Below are 18,290 nucleotides of genomic sequence, written 5' to 3'. Positions count from 1 at the left end.
GGGCAATCTCAAAACCTCGCGCAAAACGCCGAGTTGAAAAAGCCACAGCATGTGGACAATGTGCGCGTGCATGCGCTGCCCAGAGACCGGGTCGAGCCAGTTTTGAGAGGATCGCTGACGGTTTTGGAGGTATCGCGTTTCTGAAGAGCACGCCCTTCTTCAAAAGGGACAAGGCAGAATGAGAGAGAAAGGCAAGGAAGAGACAAGCGGAAGTGGAACACATCTGGATCGTTTGGTTGAAGACAGACAATCGACTGCGGGTTGCGAGTCTCACACCATAGCAAACAGCCTTGAGGAGTCCTCGATGCTGCGCACGCAAGAACAGCGTTTCTTTTCTGAAGCACGTTCAACTGCATGTGACGGTATCCCCAAACGTTTGCATCCAGTGCTTTTCCCCCTAGCTCTTCCTTGGCTCTCCAGTTCTCAACGGCTGCACACTTGTTTTAGTTCGTTGTTTCATGCCTTTGTGGTGTGTTCATTCGTACCTATAAAAAGACCGCCTCTAACAAGTGCCATAGTGGCACCGGAGGCACTCGACACGCCACACCAAGTGACTAACAAACAACTATTTCCTTGCGGTCGTGTCTTGGTTTCCTTTTGCCGTGTCAGCGAATCTCTGACCCTCGGAAACTCTCAGGTCTATCCAGTCCAGAGCGGCATCTCTGCTTCTCCGGACGAAGTGTTCGCGCAAATTTGGGAAATCCTGGAAAACGTTTTTCGGCTACGGGTTTCCGTGTGTACACCTTTGTTGGTTTCCGGAACCGGTGCACTCTTTTTCATCTGGGATGTGCCTCATTCCACTTCCCTTCTTGAGTCTGACCTCATCTGTGGCTTTCGTTGTGGCGTGCTCGAATGCGGATTTCTCCCGCAAACTCCGCTCCAGAAATTTTTCAGCACGTCCCGGCTTCAGTCTCAGTCTTAGATGTTGCAGTTGGGACGAGGCACACCTGTCTAACACATCACAGGTTGCTTCCTTTTAGCAACCGCCCCCGTTTGTCTGGCATAACTTTCCGTGGCTTCTCCGACTCTTCGTATCTTTGTGCATTCTCTGTATGCCCGATACATAGGGGCGTTGATGTGCCCGGCACTGGTCTCTGTTTTCAGCTTCCTACGGCATCTAACATAACAGTTTCTCTTTTGACATGGACATAGACGCGCATAATCCTTCCGCCGTTCGTTGCCGGTGTTCAACGGGGAATTTGGACAGAATAGAAATCCAAAATCTCCGGTGTGACCAGAAGGCTTATTGATTACAACAAGAGCGCAGGGCACGGTTGAAGCCGAACTCATGAACCGGCGATAGAACGCGCAAAAGCCATATTCTTCGCCCTTCACTGTCGTTTCCGGGATCTCTGTCGAGGAACTATACACCTTAGCAGTGTGATCGAATTTGTCTCGTGCATCGATTGCCCCAACCAAGAGCTGTTTAATACAAGGAAACAAACTGAACACACCGGGATCCTTCCCTGCTGACGCTAACCATCATGGGGCGATTTGCTGGGCAAGACGAACTTTTCAAGGCGGCTGTAAGTTGCTTTTTTGATGGAAAGAAGTCAGCTTAGAGCAGGAGACTAAGAGCATTTCTTTATTCAGTGTCGAGGTCGCGTCCCTTGTCTCCATGGAGGTTGCCAGCACAGCGGGTCACGTCACACACGAGCTGTCCACTTCCGTCTTCTGGACTACTGCAATCCGGTGTTTCCATTGTTGTCGGTAGCTGACAAAGATCATACGTTGCTTGCCGGTGTATCCACTGCTTTTAGCTGACGAAGACTGTTTCATTTGTTCTGCGGAGCAGCATTTACCAATCTGGCCGGAACTCCCGCTTTTGTTTCGTGCGCTTGAAAGGTCTTTGTTCAGAAACTTACTCTCACAGCCAAACCTACATAGTTTAAAGGTTATGAAAATAACCAATCGGCCTGTGCGCTTGGGACTGCGAAGAACTTTAGAACTGTGTGTGAATTCAGAGTTTCCTTTCTCCTCAAGCTGCGTCCAACGTACGTCTGTCTTCCTCTCCGGTCTGCCGTTTTGTGCCGTTTCTCTTCAACTCGTCCTGAAACAGCCGATCTGCTCTCAGGTTACCTCGCGTGGTCGCTGCTTTCGGCTCGCGTCTGGATGTTTGCGAATCAAGGAAGACATCGTCGTTTCCTTCGCACTTCCACGCATTTTCAGGAGTGAGTATGCTTTCCTTCCTGGGTCCTTCCTCTGTTTGTCTACCAGGCCTCTAACGGCGTCGACTTCTTGTCTACACACATTCAGCTGCCTGCTGAAACATCAGCTGTTTCTGCCTCTTCACCGCATGCTCCAAGCTCTCTTTCAGATAGTCCTCTGGATAAAGAGGACCTAAACGCTTTGGAAGACGAGGACGGACGGAGTCTCCTTCATGTCGCATGTGCCGCTGGCCACCTGCAGGCTGCGGATTTTCTTCTTCGGGCAGGAGCGGATTTTCTGAAGGCAGACGAAGTGAGAGACAGCAATTCTTCGAATCGAGAAACAGTCAAATGAGAGAACGAAGTTGCTGATGTCGCGCTCTTCTGCCCTCCAGAACAGGCCTCCACAGGCTTCTGTTTACTAACTTAGGATTGACACGGAGAGGAAGTGACAGGTTCCCCGGACCCACACGTGGACGCAGGAAACAGACAGGCTGGGGGACGTTGGACGCGGGTCGCACGTCCGCGGCAGTTTTCTCCTCTCTGATTGTGGATTCCGCTTTGCGCTCGAGCGTAGACGCATCCTCTACATTCGTTCCGGTTTTACCTTTTCGCTCTTCTTCAGGGTCACTGGACGCCTTTGTTGTCTGCTGCGTCAGCGGGTCACTTGGGTGTGGTGAAGGCTTTGATTGAAGCCGCCGAAAAAGCTTCCCACGAGGAGGGGCTCTCTATTTCAGAGGGAGCGGACCAGCAGGCGAGCACAGAAGTTGTAAAGGAACTCTTGGAGGCGAGGACGCCCTCTGGAGGCACAGCTCTTACGACCGCTGCTGCCAAAGGTGAGAAGGAAATAGAACCGTTGAAGTACAATTGATAGGCGGAGAAGAACTCATTCAGGGGGGGAGATTCGATGGTTGCTGCCAGCGTACGGGAACATGATCCTAGACAACATGTTTTCAAACGCGCTGCTCTGTAATTTAAGAATTGGCGTCAGTGCCTTTCTAGTGCCAGGCAGCAAGTCTTGCTTCTCGTTCGTTGCCTTCCATGAAGCGACAGGGAACGGGTTTGTGTTTTCTGTTATCCCCCCGTGTCACAGGCCACACAGCTGTTGTTGAAGCTCTTCTCGACGCGGGCGCGAATATCGAAGCCACTGATAACTACGGGGTATGGAACCTCAGCCTGTCCTCGCGCACTGGCGACACAACTCTGGCTAAGTACCCATCTCTAGGCATTAGTGCGTCCGTCCAATCGAGGCGCCATGTATAAATGTACACACGTGTGCATGTATTCGAACATATATATGTTACTTGTGTGTATATGGGCGTTTTTGGGATCCGTACGTTGTTTTGTGTTTTTTCTTCAGCGGACGGCTCTGTCGAAGGCAGTGGTTGCCAGCAAGGAAGCCACCGTTGAAGCGTTGATGCGTCGAGGCGCAAGCTTGCGGGTATGTCTGATTCACCTCATCACGACTCGAACGAGTGCAGGTTTAACTCGTCTTCCGGAGAACATTAAACTGGCGTAATTCGTTTTCCTTGTGTCGAAGCAGATCATATTCGACGTGACAGTTAGCCCTATGTTCACGCAGAATACTAGGACACTAAGAGTGTGGAAGTGAATCAGCAACGACACAACTCGAGTCATCGAAGATGGCGTAGCGGCCACAGACCGTTTCCATGCACGCCGTGCGAAATGGATTGTAGAAGGGGGTTGAGCGGGAAATGCTTTTAGGTGACGATACCGTGTCTTGCAGACAATGGCCGCTTGGACCGCAAGTGCTGACTGTTTTCTTTTAAAAGTAAATTCAGTTAAACCTCTAAAGGTTTCTTGGAAACTGTTAGTTGCTAAAGACCTTTTTTCAATAATTTAGTAAAAGATCAAGAAAAAAAACGTAAGTTTAAAATATTGTAATTTCTAAGGTTTTATTCTAAACTTCTTTTTCATCGTTAGTAAAAAAATTAAATACATCGACTAAAAAAGTGCTTTGCATTTTAGCTCCCATTAAACATATTGCTCGATAATATATTTAGTAAAAAAATGTTTTTGGAAAAAATCATAAATGCAATGTGCAAAATTTCATCCTTTTTTTCATTAATTTTTATTTATTTACTTTTATAGTTTCATAAATATTTCTAAAAGTCAGAATTTACTTTGTTCTCTGATGCACCTTCTCAGGTTCAAGAGAAGTTCACAGGCGATAATCTGCTTCACCTGGCAGTGGTGAGTGACTCTCCAGACACGCAACAAACCGAGCCTACGGCCACCTATGAAAGAGAGTTTTCAACAGGAATGAAGGTACCAGACGCGCAGACATGGCTTGTGCGATGTCTCGTGGAGAGCAGTGTCGAGCTAGTCTGCTGCTGCACAATGAACAGGGGGGACTGTGGAACTCGGACGCAGGAACCCGATCCCCCGTGGGTGAAACATGCCTCTTCTGGCACAGCTACACGATCTCAAGTAGCAGAATCAATGCGAGAAGGGAATCGTCAGATACACGGTTAGACAGATCAGGAGGCCTTTCCACGCAGCATCTGGCTGCATCCGCTTGATCACGACCACGAGCAAACCATGCAGTTTCGCCGTACAAATCATCTCCGCCGGTTCGATGTTCACAGTAGCCATTTCGGTTCTGCACCCATCGTTTCAGCATGTTGCCTTTCTAGTTGACATCACTTGAAGCACACCTGCTTATCCGCAGAAAAACCTTGTTAGTAAGCACGATTCAGTTAGGAACGATAGTGCACCGTCAGTTGTAATACGTGAGCTTGGTGAAAAACATCTGAAGATAGCTTCTTCCCTGTCTAACACTCTAAAATCTGTAAGAATATACAACCGACCTACAGTGCCCACGTTCATGGATTCATTGTCCAGGATTACCTGGCACTGGCAGATCACGTAGCGCGGCATTCTTTCTGTTATACGCACAGACACCAACCCATGTCCACGACGCTACGGAAGAGCCGGATGAGTTGGTGCTTCTCTAGCATCTTTTGAGGCCTCGTTTCGCTGCAGAAACTCTCGCACATGTTCGCTTGCTTCCCGGTTGTTCCCTGCAGAATTCTGAGCACGCCGATTTGTGCTTGCTGCTGATGCGAAATGATCCGGATCTCCGATTTCAAAAGAACAGGGTGAGTTACGAACCCCGAGGCTGTTGATGAAATGTCAGATCATCTTCGAGTGAACGTCCGAAAAAGCAGGCTGATACAGACACCGTGAACAGTGGATTTGTGCATTTCTATATGGGCTGAGAAAACATGCTGTCATTGCGACGAACACCTGGCCCAGACCTGGAGCAAGAATGATGCGTTTTTGGAAATGTGTTGCGCTGTATCATTCGTAACTGGTGTCCGAATTTCCTTCTTCGACGACCTCGATAGTCCGGGAGTCCATGTGCTTTTGCATGGCTTGTGTGATATCCGAACAGCAACATTGTTTGTATCTGTCAATGCCACTAGAATTCCGGTGGAAACATGGACCCGTCGTTGCTGTGATGACTTGTGTATTCTCCAGTGGGCTGTGGATGTGTTATCGTTTCTCAGGAAGGCGTAACTCCCTTTGAAGCTGGCCGGGGTCCGTTTCTGAAACACCTAGCGAACCTCTTTGAAGCGGAGGAGGGAGAAAACGCAGAGGATGCCACAGCCGCTGGCTCTAAAGAGGACTGATGGGAACCGACCTGCTGAGGGCCTCCATTTCTGTGATTTCGGGGCTAAGCGTAGTTCCTGCCACCGCGATGCACTTACTAGGAAACGAGTTTGGTAATCTGTGCAACGACGCAAGAGTGTTGTTTGTTCAAAAACGCTGAGATAGTGTTTCTGCCAAGTGTGGTGAAGACGTTGGAGCAGCGTCATGGCCAGCTCTGCTGCCAAGCTCAGTTTCTCTCTTTCCCATCGAGGCAGTTCATTTCTCTTGTATCTCGTTATGGAACTACGAGCGAAAGCCGAGGCTGCTCCACCAGAGTGCTTTGGGCGTCCTAATATTGTAGCCGAAAGTTTGGAGGCGAGTGAAGCGCGACTACGAAGAGAGTTCACGAGAAGTGCTGGAAGCAGTGAGTGTTTGCTTTGTCCGGTGACTGGCCTGCGACTCCGATGGAAGGGGGCTCTACAATATTTTTTATCGCTACTTCTTCAGAAAGAGGCTCAGAACACCAGAAGTCAACCCCTAGGTACAGGAACGTCTCGACAATTCATTTGTACGCCGAACGGCTGATATGATCAAGCCGCTTGACTAATTCCAGTCATCCTATAGCATGCCAAGAACATAGCCGATATAGGATAACCTTAAGGCCGTAGGGTGCCGGAATCCAACATGCTTGTAGGTGTCTTACGGAGCAAAGTGGAGTGGTTCTGCTGGAGAGCAACCATAAAAACATTTGGTGATCAATTTTTTGTTGTTTTGCGAATACAGAAACTTGATTCAGGCAAGCACGTAACGTAATTTGTGCATGGTCGTTCAAGCGCACACTGTGTGGTTTTTAAGATCTTTTTAACCTGCGGCAAGACGGAATGCTCTGCCTACTGGCACTGAGCACATTGATTCTCGATGAACTGACATGGTACAAACAGAACGAAGGCAGAGTCATCACCTGAAACGAAACTTTGGAGTCGCTTTCGAGAGATCTGCAATCCTCCGCGCTTTGAGCGCAAGTTTGCCCTACTGGATTGCAAAGTAATTTGGGGCACCGGATTTCCGTGTCCCAGATGATCTTTTACTGCTTGATTTCGAACGATAGAGAGTCGGATAGTATGAGTCATTTTTCTTTTCGCAAAAGCCCTCCACGCAGAGTCTTTTCTGTCCATGCCTCGGAAACGCAGTGCTCTACATGAGGACGGGAGGTGCGTTCAGTCACAGTGTCTGCGATTTAGGAATTCTCCGAGTCGTCCGTCCCTGAGAGAATTCTTGATGTCCTGGCTGTGAACAGGGCAGAGTTAAGTTGATGGCAAAAAGCAAGTAGTGTGTCGGTGTGCTCAGATCAGAGGGCACCGGAAACAACAAAGCAGCCCCAATCGGGGTGTGTTCGTGTGCATGCCCCGCACCGCGTACTGCTTGGAGGAACTGTAGTAGAAATCGACCGCAACACGAATACGCATGCTACGACGAACACCATTAATGGAAAACAGTTTGTGTCACATCTGAATGTTTGTGGTTGAGCGGAGGTCGCAGTGTCAGAACATCGTGGTTCCTCAAGCCAAACAGCAACGAATTCGAGTCCGGCGTCCTCCTGTGTACCGTCATTGCCTTCGCGGGCCCGTCGAGACACAGCCACAGTAAAACAGTCACCATGCAGCACAAGACGAAACAATCGCTGTATCATTATAACCGTCCACCGCTCAATGTTGTGTAGTGTGTCTTCACCGCCCAAGGAAGCAAGTGGTCTTCAGTGCAACTTGCCCTAAACTGAACTTCCACGGTCTTACACAAATGTGAGAGGGGAAAAACTACAATCGGAAAGCCCGATTTCATTGATCTGCTTGTTTCGGAGCAAACAATGGTGGCTCCCGTACACCTCAAGGACGGACACTGGCTACAGATTTCTGCCTCGGGGTAGCATGCCAACATTGCGAGTATGGACAGAGGTGTTAGAACAGTTCTAACATCCCCGGTTAAGCATCTCCGGGCCGTATACATGTCCGGTTTTCGAGGTATCCCAACACACCGAAGAAATGGAAGGGGATTTCGACACAAGCAGATAATGCGTTTTCACTGGTGTAAACTCTCAAACTGGAACATCGGCGCACAGGTGTGCAAGAATCAGTTGCTGTTTATGTTCGCTCTACCTCCACATTTCCCCCCGAACGAAAAAGTTACCTCATTTCTCTTTCGGTGTCGTTTTAACTTAGTCCTCGAAGAGTTCAGTGTTGGGCAAGGCAAAAGGATGTGACGCATCACATATGTCGATCCAAGCAGCTGCGAAAAAATCAGCGATTCAGTGTTAACCGAATTACGCCTGTCTGGCCTGCGTAGCACCTAAGAGTAGATGATTATTTACTGAACATTAGCACAAAAATGATCTGTCTAGGAAATGCGAAAGCAACAATAAAAGGAGAGTGCAGGCAAACCTGCAGCCGTCGCCCTACGCTGTTACGATCGAGCTAGTTGCTCCCAAAAACACATATTGGACGAATTCAAGAGATCCAGTGTCTCGCCGACTCAGCTCTACGGCCCCTCTGCATTTGTCATCAGTATTTTGATGTCCCCTGCACCTCCCCAAAAATGCTAACTCCCAGCCTCACGTTCGTCGATGACGCCTGCACAAGCCCTGTGACGACTAGGTGTGTGTCCGCCGGATCTGGTAGCCCGGTGGCCGTTCCTCAATTTGACCTACTTGCAGCATACAGACCAGAAGCGGGTTCATCACTGGCTGAAGTAGGAGGTGTACACAGAAGCTGGCAAAGGGGAAAACAGGCACAGAAAAGATGGAGCATGCTAAAGGCGTCGTGGCTCGACAGTCCGTTCAGTAAGGAAAAAACGCACGATGGACGTCCTTTGAAACCGAGAACGATTGTGAAAAAGAACAATCGTTACCACATGTTGCGCGGTGCAACTGACAGGGTCGTGCATCCTGTGAAACTTTTCCTGTGGATCAGCTCTGAGCAGCAAGCTATACCAACGTACACAGGCAAGCATAGACCAGACATGGGGTGGGCGAGCAGCGGCATCGAGCGTGGACGCAGCAGATTTGCTTCTCTCGTAGCGTACATCGACGGCACTAACTGCAAATATCCCATCAATATATGTGGCAATCTAAAACTTGCGGCTTCGTCTGGTAGCTTCCTCAGCCGAGTCGTCCACGGAGTCATCGGTTACTCCGGATCACGAAGGCTGCTCCATGAGAATTACTGTAACTCCTGACGGACGATCATCTCCAAACTCCCCTACTCTGTTCGACGCAAAGTACTTGCTAGGAAAATACTTGCGAGGTGAGGAAAGGGTCGCTGGACCAGAGGTGTCGAGCCACGCGGAACCGCCATCGTGCCGTTTTGTGACTGGATGTGACTAATTCCTAAAACGAAACGCAGCTCAGCATGAGACTCCGATTCTGTCCGAGTAGAACACCATGTAAAAATAGACAATGTCGACCCGATGGATGGTTTGTCTGCAGACTCGGGCCCACTATTTGTAAAATCGCCGAGTCTTCGGAAACCGTTGCAGTCTCCAGTCATGGATTCAGACGGAGGTGAGTTTTCTTTGAGCCCCACACCTCGCTGTCGCCGGGAGTTTCCTGAACAACGACGCTTGTCGTCCGCTGTGGGCTGCTCTGAGAGGCAGGTTAACACGCCACAATAGCGTAATAGGGTGAACAAATCGCCTCGTTCTTTGGCAAGAATGAGGGGCAGGGAACAAGGTGGAAAGTGGAATAAAGCGACATCTTCTGTCTTTGGTGTGCGAAATTTAGAGCCAACAACCCATTCAGGAAAGCAAATTGGCGTCGTTCACAGCTTGCTTTCCAGCTTCGATAAGACAGAGGACATTGCAGCGGGCATTCGCGCCGCCGTTCTCGGGACTCGCGGAAAAAGTGACACGCGCTTCACAGAAAGAGGAGCCCGTCTTAGCGCCACAAAAACTAGCGCATCCAGAAGCCGGTCGTCAACCTCCGGAGTGGGCGATGTACTAAGATCCGCAATTTTGTTTGAATCACCATTTGGGCCTCTGAAAGAGAGGCTACGCCGAGGTAGGAAAGGAGCCTCAGCGACGGCTAATTCAGCTCCTCCCCAGCACGCACTTCGTTTTAAGCAACAGACTGTCTCGCCACTGTCCCCTAGCGTCGGACTCGACCTACCCGTCCACCTTCGTACCTCTTGCTTCGATCCAACTTCCACTGGATCCTGTGAAGCCTCTGAAAGCGGTACAATTGTTGGGAAAGGAGTGCCAAGACGGGCAAACCTTGGCCAATTTGCGTCGCGGAACCAGAGTATGACTCGCGAAGGTTCATCTCGCAGAGCAACCCGACCTCCAAGCAATGATAATCACAAGTGTATTCCAGCTTTTCCTGATGCTTCCGCCGGCTGCAGTAATGGCGAGGAGCAGCCAAAATTCGGTTCAATTTCGGGGATAGCCTGTCCCCGTGAAGAGTTATTAGGCCGCAAACGTGGCCAGTGTACCAGATTATGCCAGCAGCCCTCCGTGGCGTGTACAGAAATCAAGCAGAACACGCGTTATCTGATAACTACTCGCATACATGTACAAGGACCGACAAGTCAGAATGGCGCTGAAAAACGTCCAGACCATACGTCGACAGACAGCTCACGACAGCTGCCACGGCCGAACCGTCCGTGGTCCCTGCAGCGACCCCGCACCACGCGTACCTCTGGTAAGAGTACTGGAAATCCTCAACAGTGAGCGGCTTGATGAAGCAACAGACCGATGAATATTTGGCCAGATCGAGGCCTACGTTGCACGCAACATAATGTGGCAGCCGAGTTACTGATGGTATAGCTGTGCTTAGGACTGTTATCGGTGTCTCTTGATGGCAGTAGCCATTGTTGACACCTCATGCACAAACTACCGGCTGACGCGGACCAAACGGAGCCAAGGTGAAGATAGTGCGTCAACCTCGGAGCCGTGACTTCACTTTGTCTTAGTGGTGCCCCAAACCTGATGCTTTTTCTTCACAGTTCATAGGATCCGTAAATGGGCCTGTGAAATACGTGTGGAATTATTTCTTCCTTTCTCGCACGATTGTCTGCTTCCGACATTTCAGCCCTTCGACAAAAGCAGTCGCATGCCGCTAGGTATCAGAGGCAGACCGAAACGATCAACAAAGATACACTACTCCAGCCAATAATACACGCAACTACCCGTGCTGTCAGTAGAATTGTAGGAACCGGATCACTTCATCGCAGCCAAGATCTTCCCCTTCAAACCGAAGCACCTTCACCTCATTCTCAGTCTTTACCAACTTTGCCGGAGTCTTCGAAACCTTCAGCCAGAGCACAACAGCGCCCGCCTCGAGTGTCTGCAGCGGAGATGCCGCATGAGAGAAACTGCATCCAACTGTCACAGGATGTTGAACACGCACCCACCAAAAGGGGTCAACCACGAGTCGGATTCACCAACTCGAACGCGTCGAGCACTCGAGTTGTTGCAGGAGGGCGACCAAGGGAGCCACCACCACTTCACAAGGTCGCTGAAGGTCAACAATGTACTACTGAAGCGGTAGTAGAGACGGAACAATCGGTGAAAACGAAGATCAGGAACACTACCGGGAAGCCAAGTAGAACATATGCGTCAACAGAAGGAAACACCATGGTGATTGGGGAGATGAAGGCTGCAGCCTGCCGCGTACTGGGCCGCTGGATTGCACGAGTGAGCTACGTTCATAATTGTTCTTCGATGAGGTCACTGCTTCACAAATAATGTCTGCCAAAAGTCAGATCCAGACCCCGGTGACGTCGGCCATTGTGGGCAATACGAAAACATGCTCACAAGCCTTCAAGTTTGCCATACACCTTCACCTTCTTCTGTTGGCCCGCCTGAACATCGGACCTGATCACTCTCTGGGCTCTAAGGCCGTGCTTGTAGCAGACCTCCAGCCTACAACTGTCAACGTGGGACGCATTACGTGGTATGTATGTGGCATGCAGATTCTGCGACGCAAACTGCTTGAATTTGGACGAGAGTTCATTTCGTTTTGTCAAAGGAAAAAGCTCGAACTGGTAAGGGATCGACAGCCAATAAAAATCCACCAGTTCAGAATCCTAACTCGTCTGTTTCAGATTAAGCGTAAGGTTCTCCCTTGCGTTACGCATCCGCTATTTGCCTTACACGGAAGATTCCTGATATGTTATCCAACTAGATGTCTCCTTGTTCCTCTGTACCAGCTTCGCCATCAACGTCAAGAGATGCTCATCAAACAGGCCACTCAGGATCCGCGGCAGCGTCTTCGGCAGATCCTCGGTGATAACGTCGCCCCGTCTTCGCCGGTTCGTGTTTCTCCTGGTCATCCACATAGTGCACAGGCTCCGCCTACCTCTCTGCCAGTTCCCGCTCCTATGGAGGGGAAAGACACAAGTGTAGAGTCTCCTCCAAATCTGGCGGCGACCCCACCCGCGATTCCTGACTCGAGCGATTTGGTTTGTTTCTCACATCGTCTAGGACGGCCGTCTTCTGTCTCTCCATGCATGTCAACGAGTCCTCCCCACCACATATTCACAAAGCGGTGTAACGCAGAATCAAACGGCAACGCAACATGCCGCATGATACGGTCTTCACAGGTGGTTCTGGATACTGCAGACGGTGAAGCACGCGAACCAGGAGCCTCGTGCAACATCGGCTCTGATGGAGATGGAATAGATCCTGCACGTCAGACACGGGTACAACCAAAGCCTGACTTTGCTCCATCAGGTGCAACGTGTAACCGCTTGTCGGAAAATTCTTCAGAATCTGAAATGTATTTGTCTGCGTTGCCACCGTCTTCTTCGGCTCAATTTACCAATCGTTACTTCTCAGGAGAAAGCACGGCCGTCTCTGCTTCTTTTCACTCCTTGGAAACCGTTTCTCAGAGTAACTGCGTAGCCGTGAGCCCTGCAGCAAGAAATACTGAAACTGTCCTCCAGGAAACGAATGAAGGGCGGCGATCCATCACTCTGACCTCTGCGCCAACTTCTCCACCCTCGCCACTGCTCCATCCTTTGGTGCCTGCCTCTCTGGAAATAGTGTCTTCTTGGGCGGTTGACTGTATCACCTCCGAGCTTTCAGCTGCTACTCTCGCCTCTGCCGAAGCGTCAATGCCACTTCGATTAGCCTTCTGTGAGGATGGAGTCACGCCACAGATGTCCGAGTCAAGTGCTGTTCCCAAGGACGCAGGCGATGGGGCAATTTTGGGCAGTTGCAGTGTACCGAAGAACAACACCCCTGAAGTATCTGCCGCACCTTCCGTGTCAGAGTGTTCTGTAAGAATCTCACCCCAGCATCCGGTTCTAGAGGAAAACGAGCAACAGCATTTGCATAAAGAGTCCGACGCGGCATACCGGTGCGACGGTCAGCCTACATTGGCTGGCGTTCTGGACAGTATGAACGGTACAGATATCCGTAACATTCAACATGCGTTCACGTCGCCTTATGAGCCGTCTGATGGCAGACCAGATCAACTCACCAGCGCGTCTCCATGCGCATCGAGTACTGTCTGCAAATGGTTATCGCTTGAACAAGCAGCGAACAAGCGCATGAAGACGTCACTCTCAGCCCCCGTGATTCGTACTCTCACGTTAGAACGTGAAACTGAAGCCACATCGAGTACGCGTTCGCTCAGAAGTGTTGGATATGAGGGCCCTTTCAAGCAGGCATATCTCAACGTATCAACAGATACTGGTAAAGTGACAGTGACTGGTTTCGAATCTCCTCATGACTGTACGGTGGACGAAGGGTCACCGGTGTATGACCAACTAGCTGTACGCTCTTCGTCGACACCATCGCGCCCGCAGAAGGACAAGGCACTGGATAAGAATGAAGGGACAGTGGAAGAAGGATCACTTCAAGTGTCACCTCGGGGCATCTGCGAATGCGCTGCGCATGAAAAAGGCAAGCGTTCCGGCGAGCAATCGCCATACCGACCTGCTCCGTCTGCCGTAACTACAACTGTCCTGGTGGAAGTCGGCGCTGTGTTGGCACAAGCACACGCCGCAGTACGAGATGCCGATGCCGCAGCCGATTCTCTTCTTGAAGACTCGTCGGCCGGTTCGGCATGCATTCCCTGCGACCGTCTTGAAGAGTCCGGTGCATCACATGATACAAAAAAGAAGCAATCTATTCATCTGACGTTTACCGGATGTGGAGATTCCCACAAGCCGGCCTCCAAATCGGACAGTACGAAGAAGAGTAACATTCGTTGTCAACCTCCTCACGCGATGCAGCTTCACAACGCGGAAGATTCCCTTTGGCGGCCACTGCCTTGCTCCAAGGAACCCTCCCGTACAACTGCTGACGCAGCCTCTTATGATGGTGCGTGCATCCCCCAGGGGTCTCTGTCGAAGCCTGAGCTCGACACAGCAGTCGCATGTTGCTGTGCCGCTGTCTCCTCTGTAGTAATGAAGCCGCCCCTGACCAAGGCTTCTTCGTCGCTTTACTACCAGAAACAGAATTCGTCTTTTTCGCTTCCGGAAACCCGCAGTATCCCTCAGTCTGACAGTCAGCTTTTAGGGCCGTCGGGACAGTCCCCTGCAGAGGCTTCCCCTATGGAGGGCAAGCCCTTCCGCCGTTATCTGCCGCCGGGAAGCTCGTCTACTCCGTTCCCGGATTCCTCCACACCTGGAGTTGCCGATGATTCTTGCACCCTCGACTCCAGCTGGGAAAATGCCTCCATCACCGCAGCAGGGAAGATTGCCGAATGCAAGATGTCCAGTTCAGGACAGTTTCAAACTGAGGGCGGTGGACTTCGCTCAGACTCGAGGAGTTCAGCAGCATCTTTCCTGTCGATTTTGGAAGATGAGCTTTTCTGCGCCAGAGCTCTTGCGCAACTCCGTCACAACACGTCTCTGTCGCCGCACGAGTTCATGAATGAACGTACCCAACCAGTGGCCCTTGAGTTACTAAGAACTGGCTTCTCTGCGCCAAAGAGGCCTTTCGATAATTCGCCTTGTTCGTCGGCCTATGCAACGCGTAAACCTGTCCATTCTGGAAAAAGTTGTGTTCACAAGATGCCAAAGACGGAAGAAAAGGCAACGCCGGGAAGAGAGGGGAAAGTGCTTCAAAGACATGAGATTGGCGAAACTCCAGAAAAGGCACAGTCTGCCTCCATGACCACACCTTTCTCTCAGCCATGTGGACGAGCCCACAACTTCGCCAATTCGTTCGATTCAATTTTGTGCCCTCCTTGCGCCGCTCAGACACAACAAGAATCATTTGCAGGACGTTCGGAGTCCCTTGAGTCTTTGTCTCAGCTCCCTATCTCCTGCCAGATACATGTAGCCGCTGAATCGAAACCAAGTCACCTACAGCAGTCGGCAACACTTTTCTCGCTTTCCCCTCCTTGTGACAAACTGAGCTCCCTCCCAACACTGTGCGCGCCTTGCACTGACCACAGATGCTGTCCGAATGCCTCAAAGAATTGCTCTGCTAGTGTCAGCAAATCCCCAACGCATGAGACCCATCGAGAGTTGAGACCAGCTGCAGGTAGACTTCCGATATCTCCAACAGGCAAGCATACCTCACCGCGAGCTCCTGTGGCACCTCACATTCAGATCACAGTGCCGAGGGAGCCTTCCCCTCAAACAGCATCGGTTGATCAGCCAGTGCCTGACCAGCAGAAAACTGAACTCAGGGCAACGGTAGAAATAACGAGGAAGGCTCTTCTCTCAGCTGCGCGACAGAGCGCTGCCTTGTGTTGCATTCCTTCATCTGTTTCGCATGACTCTGAAACGCCTTCAATAGAGGGATCTTCTCGAGAGGATGCAGAATCAGCATCCCTGTTGGAACAGAATATATTAACGGACACTACCATTGCGAGGAAGCTGTGTGTACTAGACATCATGTCAAACGCACAGCCTGCGGTCTGTCAATATAATGACAGGCCAGTGCAACGTGACACGAACGGGCCAGCCAGCAGACCTCCCGTGCCTGCCGTCACCGTTTGCGCGTTTGAAGAGCAATGTACAACCGGAAAACGGGATCTCGCCACAGGTGTCACGACGATTGCCACACTTCCGACACACAGCCGGACAGCGGAAAGCGAAGCCGAGAGACGGACGTCGGCGACGCAAGCACAGCCGATGGTGTACCATCCGTGGGTGAACAACACTGCCTTGTTGTGCTCTCTTAAAGTCTTCGGCTGTGAAACAGGCTCGCGAAACCACTCATCAGAGACCTTTGGAGAGCCTCACCTTGGGGAGCGTCTGGAAGACATCCCGCCGCGGTCCAGAGGTCAAAATATCCATGCAATGTTGTGTAGTGAGGGGGCCCGACGGAGCGTGTACCGTCCCAAAATGTCATCCGGGCACCTCATGCTAAGGCTCAAGCCTGGGTCGTTCGACGCGAGTACCTGCTCAGCTGCATCCGCGGAAGCACTTTCCGCTCGATCAAACGCCGGGGAAAAGCACCTCGTCTATCCGGTCGCAGGACGCCGTTCTGGCCAGCGAAAGCCCGAAACCAGCCTGAGTAGCAAACAAGCGATGATCAATTTCTACAGTCCGCGTTTTCTGGACCGTATAGTGTCGCGGAACCCTGCCACAGGTTTGGTGTCCGGCAGCCCCAAAAGATCACAGCTGCCAGAGCTCAGGGAATCGACAAGAAAACCTACGCACTCTTATATGTTTGTAGTTCGAATGCAAGCAAGGGCAGAAGAAAGGAGGCAGCGACTGGCACAGCTAAAGCTCAGGTAGGACGAAGACTCTAGAGAAGGGGTTGTACAACGACGTAGATTAAGGGGAGGGGAAGATGGGGTGAACTAAACAAAGTTCGCGTATGGCTTGAAATCCGTATCCACTCAATCGGTCTTACGGGGGACTCTGCAGTTTATGCGAGGCTGCGAATATTACCGCGTGGCTCCGCAGCAACAGGAAAGACAGGATTGCACCCGCAACCTAACGCAGACTACATTTTGCCTCCATTGCACGTTGCGCGAAAGAGACACGACCGCTCCAGGTGCTGCTGCCCGAGTTCCCGCAATACTAGCTCTGCTGCTGAACTAGGCTTGAGTGTGACCATTCTCTGTAGGAAGGCGGAGGCGCTCGCTCGGCACAAAGAGCTGGAAAAGTTAGTACGCACATACGTTTTATGAGTGCATCTCGGCTGAGCGGAGAGAAATTGATCCATCGCCGTCGAGACGGATTTCAGGTGATTGTATGTCGGTTCAGAACATCTTATTTACGGTATAGGGGACCACCGCCAGTGAAATGAGCCTACCCTCAAAATTCGTTGTGATGCAGCAGATGCGTCCACTGGTTGCGTCATGATGATGGTGACTATGCAGACGTACGACAGATTTGGAGCCGCTTTGACTCCAGTGCGGCGCTCTGTTCTCTACTTCTATAGCCGCACCATTTTGATGAAGGGAAGGTTCGCGTTGGTCAGCCCAGCAGACGAGGCACTACCACTTAACTTCCGCTTATGGTGTGCAAGAAAGCTGGACCACGTCGAATATAAATTTCTTTCGAAGCTCAGTCCAGATTCAGTGCAAATTCGATCGAGTATGTTTGCTTAGGAAAGCGAAGAGAGTCCTCCTTCAAGAGCAACAGGAACGTGAAAAGCAACGACAGCAAGAAGACGCGGCTGCTAGTGCGGAGGCGCGCAGACAGCAGCAGCAACTGCGTACCCGGGCACTCACCTACAGAAAAAGACGTTTGACAGGTGCTGCATTAGAGGCTCTCTGCATTGCAAAAGAGGCAACACGTGTGACAGTGAACGAAGCAAAAAGTATCCTTTCGGGGTTCCTGGCCCGTCGCACAATCAAGTGCTGGAGGTAAGAAAAGCGTTGCAAACGCTATAAAAGTGGCCTGTGCCAGCAGCCGTACGGCGCGTAGATCTTCGCACTTCCCTGTATTAGCGCTTGACAGACTGCGTAATGTTAAGAACCAACTGGATTGCGCCCCGAAATACTCATCTCTGAAATGGAATAAAGTTGCCCTCATCGTCCCTTACCAAGCCGGCTATCGCTAATTTAGTCTGAAACATGATTCTTCACATGTTTGAAAAAGTCTTTGGCTCTGAGCCTCCTCTGTTTGTAGGCTTACAGTAGTAAGGCGCCGGTGCATGGACGTGGCGGTTTCACTCGCACGAGACGATCTTGCGCGACAGTGGATACGCAAAAGGTCACACGCACTGAAGGCTCTGGCCTTTTGTGATTGGGCGTCGAACACAGTGGCTGAAAGGGAACGCAGTCAGGAGGTAATGGCTTCAGAATGAATGTTAAATTCAGCAGGGCAACTGTGCTGCTCTGGAATTCTCAGAATCAATAGTAGCGGCCTGGTTTACTCGAGACGCATCTATGACCGAGTCAGTTTCGCTGTGAAAAAACAGTGACAACACACGGAGCTGAAGGCTTCGTTCTCGTAAATATTCCATACTTGCTCGTCAGAGAAGTAAATGATACTCTGTGCTACTTTTTGAGCATGGATGGAGGAAATATGAGCGCAGTGTGTCTCGTTGCGTAGGCTCGAGCATCTGCCATGTTATAATCAGAAACTGTAAACTGGGTCATGGGAGAGCGGCGTCCAATCG

General features: G+C 50.8%; 3 protein-coding genes across 3 annotated transcripts; all 3 read left to right on the top strand.

Annotated features, from left to right (window-relative positions):
• The first annotated feature begins 150 nt into the window (after nt 1-150).
• On the top strand, nt 151-6,560 carry TGME49_219210 (ankyrin repeat-containing protein). Its single transcript, XM_002370644.2, has 8 exons — nt 151-1,526; nt 2,218-2,460; nt 2,773-2,983; nt 3,241-3,308; nt 3,508-3,588; nt 4,317-4,361; nt 5,198-5,269; nt 5,681-6,560. Exons 1-8 carry the CDS (start codon nt 1,485-1,487, stop codon nt 5,801-5,803), a joined length of 885 nt encoding a protein of 294 aa, XP_002370685.1. The 5' UTR covers nt 151-1,484; the 3' UTR covers nt 5,804-6,560.
• Nucleotides 6,561-6,930: 370 nt separating this feature from the next.
• TGME49_219218 (hypothetical protein) lies at nt 6,931-16,784 on the top strand. Its single transcript, XM_018779837.1, has 3 exons — nt 6,931-11,444; nt 11,723-11,794; nt 11,960-16,784. The coding sequence occupies exons 1-3, from the start codon at nt 11,106-11,108 to the stop codon at nt 16,451-16,453; spliced, it is 4,905 nt and encodes a 1,634-aa protein (XP_018634808.1). The 5' UTR covers nt 6,931-11,105; the 3' UTR covers nt 16,454-16,784.
• A 241-nt stretch (nt 16,785-17,025) lies between these two features.
• TGME49_219222 (hypothetical protein) lies at nt 17,026-18,165 on the top strand (the record flags this gene model as incomplete). The annotated part of the gene is made up of 3 exons (XM_018779838.1): nt 17,026-17,129; nt 17,275-17,532; nt 17,798-18,165. The coding sequence occupies 3 exons, from the start codon at nt 17,026-17,028 to the stop codon at nt 17,973-17,975; spliced, it is 540 nt and encodes a 179-aa protein (XP_018634807.1). The 3' UTR covers nt 17,976-18,165.
• Nucleotides 18,166-18,290: the final 125 nt, after the last annotated feature.

This window comes from Toxoplasma gondii, chromosome XII, assembly GCF_000006565.2.
Source record: "Toxoplasma gondii ME49 chromosome XII, whole genome shotgun sequence".
NCBI lineage: Eukaryota > Apicomplexa > Conoidasida > Eucoccidiorida > Sarcocystidae > Toxoplasma > Toxoplasma gondii.
Note: the sequence above shows the minus strand (reverse complement) of the source record. Positions and strands in the feature narration are given on the sequence as shown.